The sequence below is a fragment of the Grus americana genome, chromosome 2 (assembly GCF_028858705.1).
Source record: "Grus americana isolate bGruAme1 chromosome 2, bGruAme1.mat, whole genome shotgun sequence".
Taxonomy (NCBI): domain Eukaryota; kingdom Metazoa; phylum Chordata; class Aves; order Gruiformes; family Gruidae; genus Grus; species Grus americana.
In genome coordinates this window covers 146949885-146970059 of record NC_072853.1, presented here as the reverse complement: position 1 = coordinate 146970059, position 20175 = coordinate 146949885, and the positions used below count along the sequence as shown (strand labels likewise).

Here is a 20175-nt window from a genome sequence, read left to right as displayed (position 1 = left end):
TATGCTTACTAATGCCCCCTTTTTGTGCTTGTAAATGCTAGCTGCAACAAAACGTACAGTGTCTGTTATCCGCAAATGTGAATGCAGAATTATTTTTTTTTTCTGCCCTCCAAAAAGTATCTAACATTTATTCAGAGCATTTTTTCAAGCATTGGGAAATGCTTGAAGAGGAAAAAAAGAAAGGGGGCATGAGAGAAGGCATAAAACTGGGAGTCAAGATAAGACATCATGTTGGTACGACCACCCAAAGGTCTGCATGGAAAATGGGAGTGTGGGTGGGAGTGTTCTTAACAAGCAGCGCTGATTGCCATCGCTTTTGTTGCAGTTGTCGTGACTGTGATTCGTGGGGAAGAGGGTAGCATGTCAAAACACACCTACCATCCAAATGTTCACCCTCCCCTGTCATACAACTGATGTAGACATCTCACAAACAGAAAGGATTTTTTTTCCATAATTTTCTAACTTCTTAATGGGAGCAATTACACCAACTGCATTTTCAAATGAAAAAATATATTCAATGGTCAATATTCACCATATCATATAGCCTCCAGGTTCCTTTAACTAATTTGTACCCGTTTCTGTCCACAACTGTATTTTGCTACTGCTACCGTAAATAAGACTACTCTAGTAGAACGTGTGAGCATAAGCACACACGTAAAAACCATTCCTTTGCAGGTCTCAGAGGTGCAACCTGGGATATCATGTCACTGATCACTGTGAGATACATAAACACATGGCAGGAGGGCAGGATGCGTGTTGTTCCTGGAATATCTTTTTGATTAAAGTAACCTCAAAATGTGGGAGATTTTACAATTTATATTCGAGACCCTCTAAATGACTCCAGACAACACACAGCATTGTTATATACTGGTTTGCAGGAGCATTTCCTTGTGCTCAAGCATGTACGAGTTCTTAGTTCATTAAAATCTCCACTGTATGAATCTTCTTCAAAGAACTTCAGCATAAATGGGTGCTGCAGTGATGTAACATGCTGGTTTCAGCACTACACTGGCAGAAATCCCTACAGGTTACAAGATGAGAGCATAAAGTAAGATCAGGTCCAGTGTCAGCTTGACTACCTGTATGTCATGTATGTGTTCTCACCTCGTTGCTGTTAAGACCAATCCACAGGGGCTCTCCATATTCCTGTGTGAGTAAGAACACCAGTGCCTGGTTGTATGGGTCTAAAATGCTGGCAAGTTCTGAGGCATTGTTATTGCAGTTTTTCTGTGCTTCCTCCCAATTCATTTTGGAACGGGTGACAGAGTAGCTAATGCCACCAGAATGGTCAAAAGCAAAGTCCAGCACTGTTGCCGATGACTTAAAGAGTTCAGGATCTGTAGGAATAAGGGAAAAAAAACCCACCCCAAGAACAGTTAAATCTGGAGGCCACATATTTGACTTGACCAACTGAATAACATCTTCATTATTTCCAAACCTAGTAGAAAATTTTTAATGGAATAGAACACCTTCTCATTAGTTGTTTTTAACATATAACTTCAAAATAACAGTGAACTTTCTGGATGAAACAAATACATCTTCAGCCTCTGAGAATTTTGAATCGGTAAATTCACAGTGTCCTATATTGCAGAGGTAAATTCACCCCATCAGTCAAAAATAACACACCTACCCTCGTGTTTTCTAAATACTCTTTGCAGCTTAGCAGCTTTGTGACTATCATATAAAACTTACTGGTTATGATCATCTCTAGATCATTATGAGTTTATGTAATTAAAATGTTTGTAGGTTTTAGCTTTTTAATTACATTTTTAAAAATAAAATCATTTTGCTTTCCTATATTTTGTCATTCCCCTTTCTAAAACATTGCTAAGTAACACTGGGATGAAAGATGGGACCTTAGGTTTTACTGATCCTTTACCTAAAATAAATAAATAAATAAATAAAAATCTGATTTAAAGCATGTTAAACAAGAAAAGTGATTTTAATCCTTGTGTTATAAATTTAAAGGTTAGTGATACAGAACTCACCACTATTCTTCTGGCATATATACCCTGTGGACTTATAACACTCCTCATTGTTCCATTTTCCTGTGTCATCAGCATGACCTCTCTTCAGAGAAACACAATCAAACTGTTGGAGTAAGGGAAAGAATATGAGTACATTGATATTAGAAGTTATAAAACAAAGTACTGTAACTCCCTGGGTAGTGTCACGCCTTTTTTCTTTGAATTCTGATATTATAGAGTATATATTACAACTCTAGAAACACCTTCCTTTTATCCTTCCTGGCCTTCTTTGTGGTGGCCAGCTCCACCTTGGTACTGTCTTGTAAATCTTTGTAATCTTCTGCACAGCCTGCTTGTTCATTTGGTTATTTTCAAGGAGACGTACTTGAAAGGCACTATTACTTTCAAGAACTTTTCTGTCACATTTTCTGTCTCGAATATTGAGCAACTATCAGTAAGTTTTCTGAATAAGAATGAAATAAAAATAAATGGAGGTCATGCTTTGTATTTGGCTTGCAAAGCCAACTTTAAATAGTGGTTATTCTTGACAGAATCATCTAAAGTATGGTCCTTGACAGAGTTATCATCAACTCTAGTTCTTGGAATTTCTCTTTCAGCTACACCAGATCAGGTGCTGAGTGCTTAAGAAGCTGGAACTTCAAGTTTATTACAACCTGCAGCAGCCTACTAAGCTGCCGTGCAGAAACTCTAGGAACGCCTGTTTTAGTAGCTCTTGACTCTAGTTTCTTAAGCTCAAGTAACTTTCTGATGTTATTTCACTCATTTGAAAAGGATCCTGTGAAGGAGATAGCTGTTAGTATCTTGAAGATGATGGAGGAAAGTAGAATGTACCTTTGCACATAATTTTTTCCCCCTCCTGATGTTAGAGCTGTGTATTGTGCTGTATCCTGGATGTCTTCCTGCATGCCTTGGCCACTGACGAGATGGGCAAGAGCAGAATGAATTGCCTCAAATGCAAATTAAGCTGGTTGTCTAGAGGTAAGATTTCTGGGTTCTCTAGAGGTGTAGATACCAAAGTAAAGGGAGGATGGACAGCGAGTGGAATGGCATAGTGTAAAGGGCAAGTTCTGAAAGCAAGATATGGAAATAAATGGAAGAAAGGCAATGTGGGTGTGCAAATCAGTCTATATGGGTCTGGATATGTAGAATGCTATTTTATTTACAGCATTCTGAGGTTTAATTTCAGTGTTAGCAATGGAGAGGGTTTGATTGGTTTAGAAAGTTGATAACATCTATTGGGCCTTAGCAATTCCATTACAATTTTAAATCCTCTCCTCTTTTCTTTTCAAATTTGAGTTAACTTGTCAAACGTGAAAATATTTCCAGTGTTCTAAAATACTAATGTTGCATTTATATTCTCTGCAAAATGAACAGCAAATTACCATGAAAAAGAAAACTTTATTCAATCTATCCAATCTTTATTCAATCTGTCCATTGCTGCAATTTTACCAATTTCCTTGGCAAGTCTTTGGCAAAATTGCAGCAATCCCATTTTGTGCTCTGAGATAGCTAGAATATTCAAACACTGAAACTTGTTATCACTAATGCCAGTGTAAAGTTTGATGAACAGCTTGAGGAGAAGGCTGAGGCAATGTCTGTAGCAAAGCGAGCTGTTTACTTGAAGTGATATTGCTCCTCAGATTTAACTTGATGGTAAATGCTAAGTGGTATTTACCTGTTGCAGATTGTGGCCATCTTCTGGATGTAGACTGGGATACAAAACGGGTTCTACAAGTTTTGGGGAATCTGGAGCCCAGTTTGTATAAGAGACAGCACTCCCATCAGTCCAAACAAAGTTGAGTTCACTGTTTATATCATTCAAGCCAATCCAGGGATCATTTGTAACATCCTTCAAATGGTAAGTAAGAAAAGCTGGGGAAAAAGCCGACAGAAAAGGTGAAATGTCATGTCATCCATCAAGACATCAGCTTATAAACAAATCCTTAACTATTTTGTTTGTTAAAGTCTTGTAAATAGATTTTAATTAGCATTTGATCAGAAATTTACCCAAGTTTATTATTTCAAGGTTATGGCAAGCCTTTGCCTGTGAACAGTCGCAAACTATGAAGCAAGATTGGAAAGAGGAAAGATACAAAAACCCTGCCTGACCACCGTGTTGTCTAATGAGTTCACTTATTTCAACACACAGGATAAGCTGATTGACTGATGGAAACGTGTAGGTGTCTACAGCTGCGAATGGAGGCCCACGAACATAGGCAAAGTGAAAATGTGCCTTCCTCTGACATTCTACTGCTGAATTAAGTTGTAGAATTTAGGCAGAGGTACAGTAATATAACCTCTCATTTCAGTGAGGTATAGTAATATATTCCTTTCTGTTTCTGGCAGAAACAGACCATGGATTCCTTTTCTTTCTCTGTGTCTAAAACTACAAATGCCAGGTCTGGATTTGTTATTTTATGCTAATTCATACCCTACAAATAATGTAAAGCAGTTTTCATGGAACAGGAGGAAGCAACCCTTAGCATCACTAGCATGCCCTAGACAGATGGTTCCAGTTCTTCCAAAAATGTTTCATGCCATGGCCGTATAACACATATTGAGTATATATATTATAAAACACATATATTTAGATACTGTCTCTTTTTGCCATGTTCTTCTTTGCAGGAAATGACCACTGTATTCAGAGTAAATGCTATCTATTACCTAATGGGCTGTTGCACTGTACCTTGTACTTGTTCATTAGGTATGCTAGCCAGGTTTCCTCCAAGGTTCATACAAGTTCCTCTTGCACTATACCAGTATTCATAGGAAGAGCCAAAAAATTTGTAACACTAGGGAAAAATGAGTGTAGACCGGTAGTGAGTGACAGCAAAAGGAATTTACATTTGAATTACACTAGTTTAAGTAGAAATTAGCCTGACTCAGACCCACAAAATAATTTTCCAAAGTTAACAGGGACTCAGCTCTGGAACTAAGTCAAAACCATTCACAAATTTTAAATTTATTCTGTGTCTTTCTGTGAGGGACTGAGAAAGTCACCAGAAAACTCAAACAACCATTCATAAACCACAGTAGGAGTCTGAGGAGAATCTAATGTGTTAACTAACACAGAGATTTTGAGAAGCCACACTCCATCATTAGTAAAAGACAAAGAAGGGCTGACTCTGCAAGAAAAGCCCAGCCCAGGGCTTCATGTGGAATCATTTGAACTTTCCGAAAAATGTTTTTGACCTAGAGCCTATGATCAGTGTGCTCTCATGTGTGTATTCGGCCTTTTTCAGTGTACGTCTCTTTTATTAATGGAAGTGTGTGACTCATGATTTCTTAAAGAGCGTGTAGTCATCACATTCCCAATACGCATTCACCCTGAAATGGTTTTGGTAATTATGAGTGTGCCTAGCGTGCCCGCTCCATGTTTACAGCTCTCCCTCTGCTCTGTGGCACGTCAGTAGCACCATCAGAGAATTATCTTGCCTTGTTTGTGGAAAATAACAACTCTGATGACTGTGACAAAAATGCAAAAAAAAGTGTACTGGCATAAACGCCACTGGTGTGAGTAGCCAGGATGCTTTCATAACAATATTGTATATATTAGAAAATAGAACCCTCACTTAATAAGCACATCAAGTTTGTCCCTTTTGGGAAGAGGCAAGCATTACATTGAAGCTTCTTTGGAAAAACTTGGCCTTATTTCTTTTTCATTCCAGCTCAAATGACTGATCTTACGCTACAGTTGGTGCTTTCAGTTGAATTCAGGTCAATTTTTTTGAAAGTATATACAATGTAGCAGTTTTTCCAATGTATCTCACATGACCATGTCTCCAGAAAACAATTAAAAATCTGTAAAACCACCATTTTGCAAGTAGTAGGCAACTGGTTCAGGTTTTAATGCAACTTTGGATAACCACTGTCAAAAGATATCTGAGAGACAAAATTCCTCTTGTGTATCTTTTCCAGGGACTAATACCATTGAGCTTGGATGGATGTCATCATACCTGATTTTTAAATAAAAGCCAATCTTCAGGACATCCTCCAGGAGGTGAAGGTGCCGCTGAAGGAAGTGTTGCGTTTATAAAACTTCTGTGTCTCTGACAGATATAGCCGTTTGAAAAACCACAGCTGACATCATTCCACAAGCCTGAAATCAATTTAAATATAGGTAATAAGACACTGGATAAGATTGAAATTTGTGGGAAAGTGAACTGGCTTCTGTGCTTGTAGGTTCAAAAGCAATCTGCCTGGGAATGTGAGATAACGTGCTTCAGCTCAACTCTACCTCCCATCATCACTGCTTACAGGAAGACTTTGGTCCTGCTGTGACCGCGGGAGTAGTGGCCATACGAGCTGGCTCATACAGCAACTCCGTGACCTCTGAGTAGAACCCGCACCAACAGCTGCATTGCACTGACACATACAAGTGTAAAGTAACACTTTATCAGTGAAAACACTATAACATGTGAAACTGCATATATGTTCTAATCCTTTGCTAACTATTTACTAGTTATTTTTTGAAAGACCAATTTGCTGTTGGTTTGAATAGAACATATTGTTCGTGCAGCTGAAAAATCGGTTCTCAAATTGTCCCTTCATTCCCCATTAAAATCAATTAGCCACTTTTATGGCTAATATTGCCCCTGAAGAAACCTCAGATATAATGACTATACCTTATTACTTATATTTTCCCAATTTGTTGGGAAAGAATGGATTAAAGTTGGCAAGATATTTTTAACAGGGGAAGAGCAATATCCATAAAAATACTTTTTTTAAAAAAGTTGTGTAACTCACCATCCTTTTTATTTAAGACCACACAATTTTCTTGAGCGTGTGCAAAGTTGGGCTCACCCTGTGCCCAGGCTGCATAGTGCACTGGGCTTCCATCCATCCAACTGAAAAAAACCCAAACCAACAACAAAACAGTAGTGGCTGCTCAGACAACAGTTCAGAAAAATCTACCTTAACATGCTAAAAATATTAAAAAAAAATTACAGCTGACTGTAAATTGAGTTTCTTTAGGATTAAAAGACCTTAGATAATGAAATCCCTGCATGTCAAAAGGACAAAAATACCTTTATTTTTAACAGACATGATCTATGTATTCATAGCATGTATATTGCCAATAAAAATGCCATTTAAAACAGTGTTTTTACAATGTAGTTAAACCAAGGGAGAGCACACATTTCAACATGCAATATAACTCTCTGATTCTGCATTTAAGTCCCTTGCAGTGGTCCCTCCAGAAAGAGCTCTGGCAGTACAAAACTTCGACAACAGCTTTTTATGAATCTTGATGTAGCTTGATTACCTACCTAAACTGTTGATCAGCATTCCGTATTAATCCTATGAGATATGACTCCAATTTGCCATTTTTTAAGATCTAGACACAAAAATATACTTTTAGCTAGTGCTTTCTAATATTTAGTAGTTTTCTAATATGAAAAAAGTGTCATTTTTGTGCTATGGAAGCAAATACATGAATACACATTGTATAAATGATCACGTGTAGTCACCAGAGAGGACCCCTGATGAAGTATATACGATACCATACATACTTTTGCTTTATTATCTTTATTGCTGCTTTCCCAGTTTTGGCTGGGATGATTAAAGCTTTCAAAGTTGTGTTCTCAATTTGAAAAGAAACAAGGAAGACCTCAGAAAAAATTTGGTATAAAAATTTTTTGTACTTTCCTGTTCTTAAGCAGCCAGTAATTCCTGTGTCTCAAGCTGTCTGTCCTCTCCTCCTTTCATATCCTTTCCCACAAAATAAAAGCAAGCATCTCATAATGTGAAATAGAAAGGAGGTTGTGTGGCTACCTTGGTGTTAGGAAACCAACCAGGATGGCAGAGGTTTGAGGCAACATCCACGCTTTTAAATTGTCAGCATGGTCCTGCCATGGCTTTGGCATGTGCCCGTCAGAACCGTCCCAGGCAATGTGTAGGCAGTGCCTGTGAATATACCCACCCTAGTAAATGGTAAATGGTATTTATTTTCCTAAAGAGAAACTCTGTTCTGTAGAATAAATACTTTTTCATTGAACATTTAAATCTAATGCTAATAAAATGTAGTAATGTTATGCAAGAAGCGCATTCTCCTGTACTTCACAAGCATATGCAGCAGGTTGTATAGGCCATATATGGTATAACATAGTCAAATTTCCTCTTACGCATTTCCACAAAAATTTTCTTTCACTATTATTTCCAATAGTAGCAAGATCTCCATGACTGCTTTTGCAGAATGCTCTGGCTTTCTCCATAGAGGTCTTTTCTGTGCTGAAAAAATACTGTTTGTCCCCTTTTAAAATCCAGCCATCTTCCGTGACTTCGTATGCTGCAACACAGAAGAGGAATCTCTGTAGTCTTCCTGGTCCTTACACAAAGCTGGTGGTGTTAGATGATACCATCCTTTAGATAAGAGAAAATAAACAGAAACTTACCAGCAGAAGGGCCCAGAGCTTCTGGTTTCAAGGGTGTCCCTGTAGTGAAATGGGAAAAAAATGAAGATGTAAAATGTTTCCCAAATGTTGAGCCAGTAGAAATGTTCAATCAGTGGAAAGTATCTTAATGTCTACCAATTTTCCATATTTTACACATGGAAATGCAGACTATATTTATGTAGTATCTTTGGTGCAGAGCAAAAATGTATGTTCAGGGAGTAACAGATGTACTATAGCCCTGCATCTCTGTCCTGGTAGATTTTTGATAAATGCATCTTGTACGTGCTGAATGTTGCCTGAATTAGGTGACTGAAGTTAGTCTGAATGAGTACTTGTTTCAGAAAGAAAACTAAAGAGTGAAAATGCAGATTATTTTGAATAATTCAGCAGTGCAGAAATTATCTTATTTAGAAAAGTATCACTTTAAACATTAACTCTTACTGCTTGTGTGAAGGAGCCTAGTGAGACACCAAACCAACACTTGGAAGTAAAATGTGCAACTCAATATAAAGCTATAATTGAGTCCTCTCTTATTTCGCTGGATGTCTTTCTCAACAGTAGTTACATTTGGGGGAAAAAACCCAACAAAAACACAGAAGTATTATCATAGAAAATTTTGCGGCTGGTATGAGAGGAAGATGTGAGCCTGCCTATTGTCTTAAAGTATATAAATTTTGAAGTTTGGATTACCATCTTTTCATTACAGCAAGCCTATTGTTGCAGGAGTTTCTTTACATGTCATCTTACAAAGGTAACAATTCTAGCATGCTGGTAGTCATGTTTAATTTAGAGTAGGTGACTAATGTGTCCTTGTGTAGCATTCAAGCTACACCTGAGCAGAGGAGAGAAGTTTCACTTCACAAAGGCTACAGAGATTTAAAGTAATCTTTTTTTTTTTTTTCTTCTTCAAATTGCAGTCCTCTCTTTCTCCCTCTCTGCCCCCTTAGCCCTCAACTTGGAAATTCCCTGCAAGTAAAAGTTCCAAGAAATGTACAGTTTCACGTCAGTCAAAGCTTCTGTTTTGACAAAAATCTGTTTTTTGGGCAGAGCAGTGGACTTTACCAGATAAGCCCCTGAGGTTGCTTTCACCTTATTTTCTACAGTTCTAGAATTACATAAACAAGTATATTTTCAGTAAAGCTTATCATATTTTTTTAAAATTAAACAACAAAAAAAGTTTTACATTTGAAACATTGTATTCTGAAAGTACTTATATGTCTTGACCTATTTTGCATTATGCAAAACTCCTGTGAAATCAACCGCATTTTCTACAATCATGTAACTTGCAGAACTTCCTGTTTTGATAGATTCAGCTTCAATTTCTTCCTAATGTGAGTTTAGAGTAAAAAGTGACCTACCTTTCTTTATTTCACAAATCCAGTTATGACTGTATTCACAGTGCTCCGTAATCCATGACGTGGAAGGCTCTTCACTGACTGCTCCACAGTATTCAAACGCAGTATTGTAATAATAATTCTTCTTGTAATTCACCTACAGAAGAAACACAACTTTGAGTTTTATTATCGTACAGGCAAAAAAGTTGTACTTTGGAAGGAAGGAAGGAAAAGTAGCACTGAAGTTTCAAACCACTCCTTGCTTTCCTCCCATGGCTGTGCAGCCTGTGTGGGCTATTGAAGCAATACAGTCACTCCACAAGAAAAAAGAAAGGTTCTGGGTTCACGCAGCATTTAACAGACTCCAGCAGTCCCATGAACACTCGAATCAAATGAGGTTATAAATCAATAGCAGGGGAAAGGAACATGGCAATATATCACCAGAGACTCATAAAAATCAGGAGAGAGCTTTCTCATATATTTGCCACTTAGATAATCGCCTCTGTAGCTGCAACTAGTACTCCATGTTACCACTGTTGTGATGGTATAACTTCAGGGTTTATTGGCCTTTTTATTTTCCAAAGTGATATGAAGAATAATGATTTAGAGTTACCTAGTGGCAAGGTAGACATTTTGGGGAATTCTTGTACAACTTTCATCCACACCTGTCATGGAAACGGCTCCGACAGCAAAAAAGTCAGAACAGAAAGAAACTGGCAAGGTCAAACACTCACCGGAGATCCGTCACTCCAGGAAAGCCCACCGTCAGGATCCAAACACTGCAAACCTATCCAGAAAGGGGATGGTGGGGATTTTTTTCTAGAGTGTGAAAAAATGTATCATAAAAGAAGAGGAGGTATGTGATTAGCTCTGTTAAATTTTGCAAGTTACACAGGACAATAACTCTCACACTTATTGAAGACTTTAAGTAGAGTAGAAATTTTAAAAATAGCAAAATGGTGTTGGTCAGCAAACTCCCATTAGCAAGTAAGTGAAGTTCGTGCCTTAAAAATTTCTACTTTGCAAATGGTTGTGTTGAAAACTCAGCACATCATTGTTTTTCTTCATTGATACTGTGATTATAGTGTTTTTTGAGAAATAAAATGTTCAGATTTGCTGGAATTTAGTTTCAAAATGGTTCAGTGAACAAACTTAGAAATTAGTCTGAAGGAGAAGCATTCAAAATATTTAGTTGTTGGGTTGGGGTTTTTTTAGTTTAAAAGATTTACAGATGATGACAAATTTTAGGAACTCTAAAAATGTCTTTGAAAATGGTACCCATATGAAATATTTTCTCAGTTCTTTTTCTTATGACTATGATGATAAACAGATATAGATTTTCAACTAATTATCTTGGGAGCAACACAAGAATATTTTTATTCCTATATAAAGTATTGTTACATCAAAATATCAATTATTAGATATTTTCTTTACTTACATTAATAAATTTTCTATCACTGTTTGTTCTTCTTCACTTCTAATGGCAGCCAAGTCTCCTCCTATTTCTCTGCAGAAATCTCGGGCTTCAAACCATGTTTTCTTTTGGTTTTCTTCTCTCACAAAAACCTATAGATAATTGTTTAGGTAGAATACTATGCTGTAAAGCATGTTAAAAATAAATCTACTCACAGCCTTGTATAAGCAAAATAGGAAAACATTCCATTACAATTATCATATATAATATGGATTAAAGAGTATACTACTTGGATTACCTTATGTATCACTGATAGAATGATACTTGCAGTGATTTCCATGAAGAGTTGTGTAAATGCTTACTAGATTTGTGCAATGATGTGCCATTCTCTGAAGTTTAGACACTCTATCTATTTGGTTCTCTTTCTCACGAGTAGGACTATTGGAAAAATTAATACTTACTCTGAAGCATGAATTAGTGCTATTGCTTGTATCCCAACCCAAGGGACATTTGGAATCAGAAACGGTTTCAGGATTAAGAGGAAGAGTAGTTTTTTCAGCTAGTTTTCTGCAGATAAATTTTGCCTTTACTTCACAGTTCTGAACATCCCATAGTCCAGCTGCATTTCCAGTCCTCAGGGTGACACAACCGGCTTCATTTCCTTTGTGAGATATAAAAGAAAATTGAAATGTGTTTTAAAGTGGTTCCCCTGACATTTTTACAACTCATGCAATTCATTTACAAAACACTGTTTGAAATACTAAGTGTGGTGTCTGCTCAAAGGAAGAGCTTTGTAAAAAGAGGAAACCAGCAAGTGGAGTCCGTGATCATCTTCTCTCCCCTTTGAAAAGCTTTACAAGTGCCTGAACAACCCCTTGCCTGCCTCTTTCCTACGCCACTCACTGCAAGGATTTGGCAGCCTGTCACCCGGGCTGGAAAGGATTGCACCCTTTCTGCTCAGTTTGATTTTGCTCTTGTAAGCAACCAGGAGCCAGAAATGAAATATTTTCATGGCAGCTTGTATCAAAGACACCCCTATTTCAAATGCGGAACGTCCGTATGTGTCATCATGGATGTGTTTTAGCAAAGCTGGGAAACAGTTTGGAATTGCAACACAGAAAGTTCCTTAGTAGCATAAAGTTACTCCAATGGCAGAGTACCAGGCATTGCTGCGTTCCAGTTTGTGTACAGAACACCTTCACCAGTCACCCACTTGAACATCCCTTGCTCTTCCGTGTCTGAGAGGCCAATCCAAAAATACTTCTCAGAGCTCAGACCAACGAGGCTGGTCAGGTAGGCTTGCTCATATCTGAAATGACAGGAGTCAGATGGGGATTAAGCCTAGCTTTCCCTTAGTCTGCCATTTCTCAGCACCCTGAACTACACAAGACTGGAAAGAATGGAGTCTCCATTAGGTTTCCTTCTAAGTGGAAATACGTTGCCTAACTGGATAGCAGATGGACCAGCTAGGTGAAGGTGTGCTACACTGAAAAACTGCTCCTTACAGAACAGAAGCAGCTGTGGACTGGATTTTTCAGAGTAAAGTACTGGAAAACATGAATGTGTAAAATACATTTACGTAGAAAAGACTTAGTGTATTTACTGATTTTTTTATTTTTTTTTCTCCAGAAAAAGGATATTCTGGTTTTCTGGTTTCACACTTTTTTTCCCCTAAAAAGTTCTCAACTATTTTATAAAATTCCAAGATTATTCCATCAGATGTACAGTTTTTAAACTCTTTTCATACCTGTCTCCTACACTTGTTAAATAACCACTGCTCCTTTCACAGGTTTTCTTTGCTTCTGAAAACGTTACAGAGGTATGTCCAACCAGGTAGCAGTAAAAACCATGTCTTTCCCAGCCCTGTCAAGAACATGTGGAATAGATTTGCAGTAAAAAGAGCCTATGTTATAGTGCTTGACTTTCAGTGTCTGCTCTTAAATCAACGTATTTTTAATATAACCTAATGCAGTAATATATTAATTTGAATTCCAGTGGATTAATGGAAATTAAACATCCAGAAAGAAGAGATTTAATGCATGTGAGTCCCCCTTTTTTTGACAATTAGTAACCAATAAATTTTAACTGATAAAAAAGTCAGAGGCACACAGAATGGAGAGTGTATTCAGAAGCGAGTAAAATACTTCTTTGCTCAGAACCGAAGAGAGTAGCCTGTCTTATAGTGAGATCCTGAGTCAAGTTTCCTGACTTCATTTCCAGTTTAAGAGAACAGTAACTAGACCAACTACTTGATTTAACTCAGCAGCTCACCTAAAAAGTCTGACTGAAGAGGTAGTATAAAGACTATTGAAAAGCAAATTCCTCAAAATTACAGCTGAATTCCAAGTCACTTTTCTATACCAGCTCAAGAGTTGCTTGCTGCATCTGAGAAAGGTGAATGAAATCTGTGTTCAGTATTTGGCTGCTGCCTAAATCCGTCTAGCGTCTCATATGGGGTTGTGGGAAATGTTACTAAATGTAGAACAGTAGTAAATAGGAAAGTAAAAAGAGTGAAAAAAGAGAAGGAAAAAAAGTAGTAGGATACAATAACTCATTAAAAACAAATTCTCTCAAAAAAGCTATTTGATGTTTTGATTTGGCTTCAATAGTGAGATTTGTCATCATCCTGCATCCCAGTCTCTACTGCATCTTAGATAACCGTAGATGGTTGTAGAATAAGATGACAAATATGCAGAAAACCACAGTAACGGCTTTAGCCTCTTTCACAGATGGTTCTGAAAGGTAATGGGCCTGATTCATATTGACAAAAAAAAAAAATTCAAAATAACTTTATTTTAAATAAGGGAATGAAGTGAAAACTATCACCCTGAATTTGATGCACAATCACACTTCTTAGGGGGAAAAAAAAAAAAGACAGTTTCAATGTCAAGTGGAGCTTGAGTTTCTTGGTTACGCTTTCTTCTTACCTGCGGGCAGGCAGGATCAGTCTTTGCTCTTCCAGAAACTCCTTGTAGTGGGTCTCTTCTGCAGATGTAACCTAACTCTCTATCGCAGGCGCTGTCTGCCCAGTATCCGTCCTAGATGCCATTTGGGAAGAAGTGAAAAACAGTGAGGCAGAACCTGTTTCCTTTAGAAACGTTATTGATTACTTTTATTTAAATATTGCTTCAATGGGAGAATAAAGATCTGTACTTTCTAATGAATTCCAAGTATTTGGGCTTAATTGTGAGGTTATGTTAAGCTGTCACAGAGAGACTGTTAAGGTCTGCTTGGCATATAATGTACTCACAGTCAAATATGAACATTTATCTAGTTACCTCCAATTTAATTTTAAATTTAATTTAGAACAACCATATTTCTTAATGAGTAAAGATACCATTCCCTGATTTGTTTCTCAGTTACATTCATAATAAAACTGTAAATAGAAACAAAAATCAAATAGTATAGTGCTACAAAGATGTGGAATGATTCTACCTCTCCTGCCATAATGACACAATCTTCTCGCCCATTGATTGCATGGGTTGGTTCTCCAGGCAACCATGTGGTGTATGTCACAGGAGTCCCATCGCTCCACTCAAAGTACATTTGAGTGCTGAGGTCATTCAGACCGATCCACAGCTCATCCACAGCTTCTAAGAACAGAAATTCACCTGTGTTAGTACCTGACTTGAAACAGTCCGCAGGAGAAAGATTTTATGGGGATGAGCTGAAATTGCCATGCTACGGTACAAATTCATCAAGATTAAATGACAGTGGAGTTTATTTTAAGATCTAATTCGCATTCTTCTTTCAAGAAGTTAAAAAATGAGATACCAGCAGGAAATGAGATTCCTCAGCTTTATTAGTTAAAGTCCATTACTGTGTCTACAGCTACAACGTGTCTGAGGCAGATAATCCACCCAAATACTGCAGTAACTAGAGCTGTTATTTCCCTCAAGTGATTTCATGCAGTGAAAAACAAATGAAAATCAAAATTAAAAGAATGAGAAAGAAAATGAAGAGAGCACTAATGATTCCTCTTGTGGTTTTCTGGTGTTTGTTTATTTATAACCTATATATCTGCAGGCTTCCCTATAAATATTCATATTAAACAAATAAGAATTATTTTTTTAAAATCCTGAAGGACTTCTAATAATATAACTCTCCATTTGTACCAAACACTGCCCTGTAGAAATACTCACTGTAGCCAAGCTGAGACAGTATGAAGGCATGCTCCTCAGGGTTGTGGATACTGGCCAGATCGCCGTTGCTCCCATTGCAGGAAATTCGGGCTTCTCTCCATACTTTGGGGTCTCTATGAACCATGAAACAGTGATCTCCATAGGGCAACCATCCTTCTGGGCATTTAACAGGCTCTGCATCCCCTTAAAAACAATAGATATTTCAAGTTTTTAAAACGTGCCAACCGAAGTCTAAAATAACTGTGATTACATTTGAAATCAGTTAATTAGCTAATTAGAATGAAAATTGATTACAAAAAAGCAGTAACTTACACACTGTACTTTTACAGAAAACATACTACATTTAAGCAAAAGAGGAAAATAATGGAGCCAGTGGTAACTAGGCTTCACTAGTGGACACTTTTCCACTTTTCCAGTATTCACTTTTGGACAGAGGAATATTTTGGAATTCCATGTACAGTGTTTTCACACAATATACTGCACTCAGTTATGGTTTGCATATTTCATAAAGGCATTATTACTGCAGCACAAGTTATTCTCTGCAGATGCGGCTTTCCATACTCAGTCTCATTAAATAAATCAGAGAAAAGCGTAGTAGAAAAGTGGCCTGAAGGAACTTGCTCTTTCTTGCCATCTTTCTAGGTTACAGGCAATCCCACTGAGAAGGCGGTTTGAGCCTATTGGTGCTATCTTTCCAAGCCTTCAGTGATAGTAAGCCTCGGTGTTTGCACTAGAATGCACGTCAGGAAGGGTGAGGCATCCCCAACTTTATTTTCACATCCATACAGTCCGTGATACTTTTGTGATAGTGCATGGTTTAGACCTTAGTCAGGAATTGTAAGCAATAACATGAAATAAAAATTTCTTGTGTGGTTACTGGATTCCGGGAACATTTCCAGTATTTAAATATATTTGGTTGAAGAAATAACAGCATGCTTTGTTCTGTGCCACTCATCAAAGCAGAACAACAAATGACAATGCTTTTTTATTATTTATTGTAAATAGCTTTGAAATTTAATTTCAGTGGCACAAATTCTGTCTTCATCAAAGGCTTTTTTATTTGCTTGACATACCTGATGGAAGAATGAAAGGATCCAGTGTGGAGTTTTCCTTTTTACAGATGTAGCCAACTTTCAGCTCACATGGCTGGTTTTCCCATTTAGCATCTCTTCTGGGATTTAGTACTGCACAGAGTTTCTCAGACTCAGGCTCAGGGCTTCCTTCATAGAATAAAAAACAAATTATTTTTATGTATCACAAGTTTTATGTCAGCAGCTGAAAGAACAATTTGCTTCCAGCCTTTTCATGTGTCAGTTACAGACTCATGACTTCATTGCTACAGTTATTTTTCTATTGGAGATAAGGAAATGTAATTTAAAAGTACCCATCAAAACATTTCTTTAGATCCTTGTTGCATAATTCACACTTTCTGCCATATTTGATTGCAGAATAGTGGTCTCAAAAATAAGACATTCCTATAAGTTTTGTGAAAATTGTTCACTTGCACAGAAGAGAGACTAAACTTTGGGCCCGCACTGATGGAAAGGCTGCAGCAAGTCCTTTCCTCGTCCCCTCACCTGTTTAATCAGCCTGTGCATAGGGGTCAGCCATACATCTGCTGAGGAACATGTAGCTCAAAACCAGCTGCAGAATAAATTATGTTGTTGCCTAGTCAGTAGATGCTGGACTGAATGTCCAGGCATTGAAGGGGTACCCGGTGCTGCTACAGTTGCAATGCCATACACGCTGCGTAGGAGATCAGAGTTCATATTTTCATGGCTCGTGAAACATCTAGTTTTATACACAATTTGTGGTCAGGACCCAGTTATGTTAATAGGACTAATGAGCTCACACTCAGTTACATTCATGAAATCAGAGGACACAGTCTGAGCTAATATCTTTGTGCAGGAACACAGTAAGGCAGCATCTTAACATAGTTCATATTCAGACAAGGAATTCTACAGACGTGAAGAGAGAAGACTTCTTCAGAGTAAGAGCCATCAGCTGCTAATAATAAAAAGACATTTCAAAACCTGAAAATTAGAGTTCTAGCTCTGCAATGCAGAGCTAAACCAAACTCAGTGAATGAATGTTATTTGTTTAAAATATTAGACAAAAGCAAAATGCTACCGATCTGTGGGGTATGATGTCTGCCAGTTGAGTAGGGAGTGGTGGGAACCTAGACTGGTGAAAGCCTGACAGGGTAGGCTTCCTTATGGGAGCATGTTAAATGGCTTCTAGTTTCTACAGCTGTGTTTAGCAGAGCACAAAAATAATAATATGGAATTCATAAAATATAAGGCACATCTGTTGGATGAGGCATACCAAATCACATGTGAAAACAAATCTCATTTTCACAATGCCCTTGCAAGGGAGTATTTCATTTCTGTGTCAGGTTCTGGTCCAGCAGCTTTCAGTGGTGTGCTGGAACAAAAAAGTTACACTCAGGTCCTTTGGAAAGGTCCTTTCTGCATGTCCCTTTGGAACTTGTCTGCAGATACGTTCCTTGCTGCAAGCCTAGCCTCCTCACGTGCCCTCACACTTTCTGCGTGTCTCTCCCCTGCCTGCCTCTGCAGCCAGCCTTCCACGAGATTCACCAGGACCACTGTCCTTGGGGAATGGGCAGTGTTTTCCTTTTCTCAGAGAGGTCCACAGAGCGATGATTTACTTTTTCTTTTCCTCCCCCTCCAAAAGATACAACTTATAATAATTTTGCAGTAAACTGGAAATGTGTAGACTAACTCATCATAAGAGCCATCATGTGGGGATACAGGAGCTCCAAGGGTGTGGGCTGCTTGACCTGAGAGCCAGCTGCTCTTCTTCTCTGCAGGGCTTAAGGAATTTGATCAGCTCAGTAGAAGGTAGAAAATCCTCTACCAGACTCAACAGCTCTGGGCTTTCCCTACATCTTCTGTGCCAGATAAAAACAGGTGGCACCTTTGAGACTTGGGGAAGGCCAAAAGATAGAATATGTGTGCATTTACTGAGCAGCAAACATTCAGCATTTGCTGCAACCAGCTGTTGCCATGGCAAACATTAAGTGACTTTCAAAGATAAACTGCTAATGCTGTGAACTCCATTTACAGTCTTTCTTGAATGTTAAAGAGGAGAGAAAAGAGGAAAAGCATAAAAAGTGAAGGGGAAGGCTTTGAAAGACTGATGCTCATTGACAGCTGAGTCCTTGCAGGATGCGGGGTCGGATAGCCCTTGTGAGAGCTGAAGAGACACAGAGGTTTTAACTGACTTGGAGGCATTCCTAGCATGCTACACCTCAACTAGTGCTTTTCACTTTATCTGCTTCTGATAGGAGACGAGTTTATTTAACTCTTCTGCTTGAAACTCCTTGTGATATATCCAGTGAAGAAAAGCATCCTTCTCAGCTTTTTAATCTCACGTCTCATAAGGCTTTCAACTCCATTTCCTCATGTTCATGGGGAATACTACAGGACAGTAAATCATATGCATTCAGCATTCTGCTGGGAAAGATTCATTCCAAAAAACTGTTAAAAAACAGTTACTACCTTGTGCCCAGTTAAAGTATCTGAAGGGAATGCCGCCGCTCCACCGCCAGCCACTGTTGAGATTCAGGCTGTTCAGCCCAATCCAGAGAGGGGATCTCTTGCTGTCAATCAGATCTAGGTAATCAAAAGAGTTGAATTCTAATGAGATTTTTTAGGAAATGTTCTGCATTTTCAAAGTTTGGAGGAAGATAATATGTGTCTACTTAGTGATTTCTAAGTTCAGTACAGAATCTGTGTTTACTGGTGATAAATTCAGAGAGTATTCTGTAGTTAAAGGGTAGAGAATGGTAAAAGACTGTTTTGCATATTGGTTTCTCTGAATTTAGTGCTATTCTACATTTATATGTAAGCATTAAGCTTTGAAAACTGAAATACTGAATTGCTATTGTTAATATTTATGTTACAAGTTTGCTTGACTGTGATGCAAGTGATACAAGGCCTTCATTCTACAGAGTCTATGCATAAATCCAGAAAGTCTTTAGATTTTTAATAGTGTTTTGTATAAAATTTGTATGATATTTCAAAAAATCTATTTCATTAGATATATGTGAAGAATACTGATTTCTTAACAGAAAAGTCAAATAATGACTTTCCTTCCTTCTTGTAAGGTCCCTTTCTGGTTTGTTTTTTTTCTGAGCTTGAGCCAACTTTTGGTTAATTAGCTGGAAATTCTTAACTTTCTTTGAAATAATAATAATAATAATAATAATAATAATAATAATAATAATAATAATAATATCAAATGGAAATTCCACAACTGGCAAAAGTTCCACCTATAAAAAGCTTAAATTTTATATGGAAAGTACATTTTTATATCTATAATAAATAATATTTTATATAATATTTATTATATACAATAGTAATTGTGCTATTTCTCTTGCAGTACATATACTATTGTTACATCAGCTATTCATTGTAATGTGATTAAAGCACTGAAACATTTGTAATAAATCAAAAGAACTATTAGACACTCTTTTTATTAGTTCACCTCTTAGATACATTTGTTCATGTATCTCTGTGACACTTAACAATTCTGCGTTCTGCTGCTGGCAGCTCTTCCTTGCTTGGTGCCACGTGAGAGCTGACTGGTAGTTTATCTGGTAGTAGGTTCCTGTCAAAGGATCTGTACTCCAAAATCTGTCATTGTCTGTGTGAAAGAAAGGAGATTTAGTAATGCAGTTTGTTAGAAACATCTTACACAAAATGTTATTACAAAATTTAACTGCAAGCTTACTTATGCAATGAGATTCTGGAGCAAATAAGGTTCAGACCCTGAAAACCCATACTTTTGGGGGGTTTGCTTGCTTTTTGTTAAGTTGTCCTGGTTTTAGCTGAGAGGGTTGATTTTCTTCATAGTAGCTAGTGTGAGGATATGTTTTGGATT

General features: G+C 37.6%; 1 protein-coding gene across 5 annotated transcripts in view; it reads right to left on the bottom strand.

Moving 5' to 3' along the window:
* The window catches only part of LOC129202282 (macrophage mannose receptor 1-like), a 33389-nt gene that overhangs the window by 6651 nt on the left and 6563 nt on the right, over positions 1-20175 (bottom strand). For all 5 annotated transcript variants that reach the window (XR_008575666.1, XM_054814762.1, XM_054814763.1 and 2 more), the window contains 21 exons: positions 19780-19938; positions 18792-18905; positions 16344-16490; positions 15271-15453; positions 14564-14721; positions 14056-14166; positions 12876-12991; positions 12289-12437; positions 11590-11789; positions 11153-11280; positions 10449-10533; positions 9739-9871; positions 8381-8419; positions 8111-8274; positions 7256-7323; positions 6735-6835; positions 5945-6087; positions 4675-4780; positions 3664-3860; positions 1989-2091; positions 1105-1337 (listed from right to left, as the gene is read on the bottom strand). Coding sequence is in view for 4 of the 5 variants with exons in the window: in XM_054814762.1 (XP_054670737.1) it covers positions 1105-1337; positions 1989-2091; positions 3664-3860; positions 4675-4780; positions 5945-6087; positions 6735-6835; positions 7256-7323; positions 8111-8274; positions 8381-8419; positions 9739-9871; positions 10449-10533; positions 11153-11280; positions 11590-11789; positions 12289-12437; positions 12876-12991; positions 14056-14166; positions 14564-14721; positions 15271-15453; positions 16344-16490; positions 18792-18905; positions 19780-19938 (2837 nt within the window). In the remaining variant the exon portion in view is untranslated. The remainder of the gene's footprint in view (positions 1-1104; positions 1338-1988; positions 2092-3663; positions 3861-4674; positions 4781-5944; positions 6088-6734; positions 6836-7255; positions 7324-8110; positions 8275-8380; positions 8420-9738; positions 9872-10448; positions 10534-11152; positions 11281-11589; positions 11790-12288; positions 12438-12875; positions 12992-14055; positions 14167-14563; positions 14722-15270; positions 15454-16343; positions 16491-18791; positions 18906-19779; positions 19939-20175) is intronic.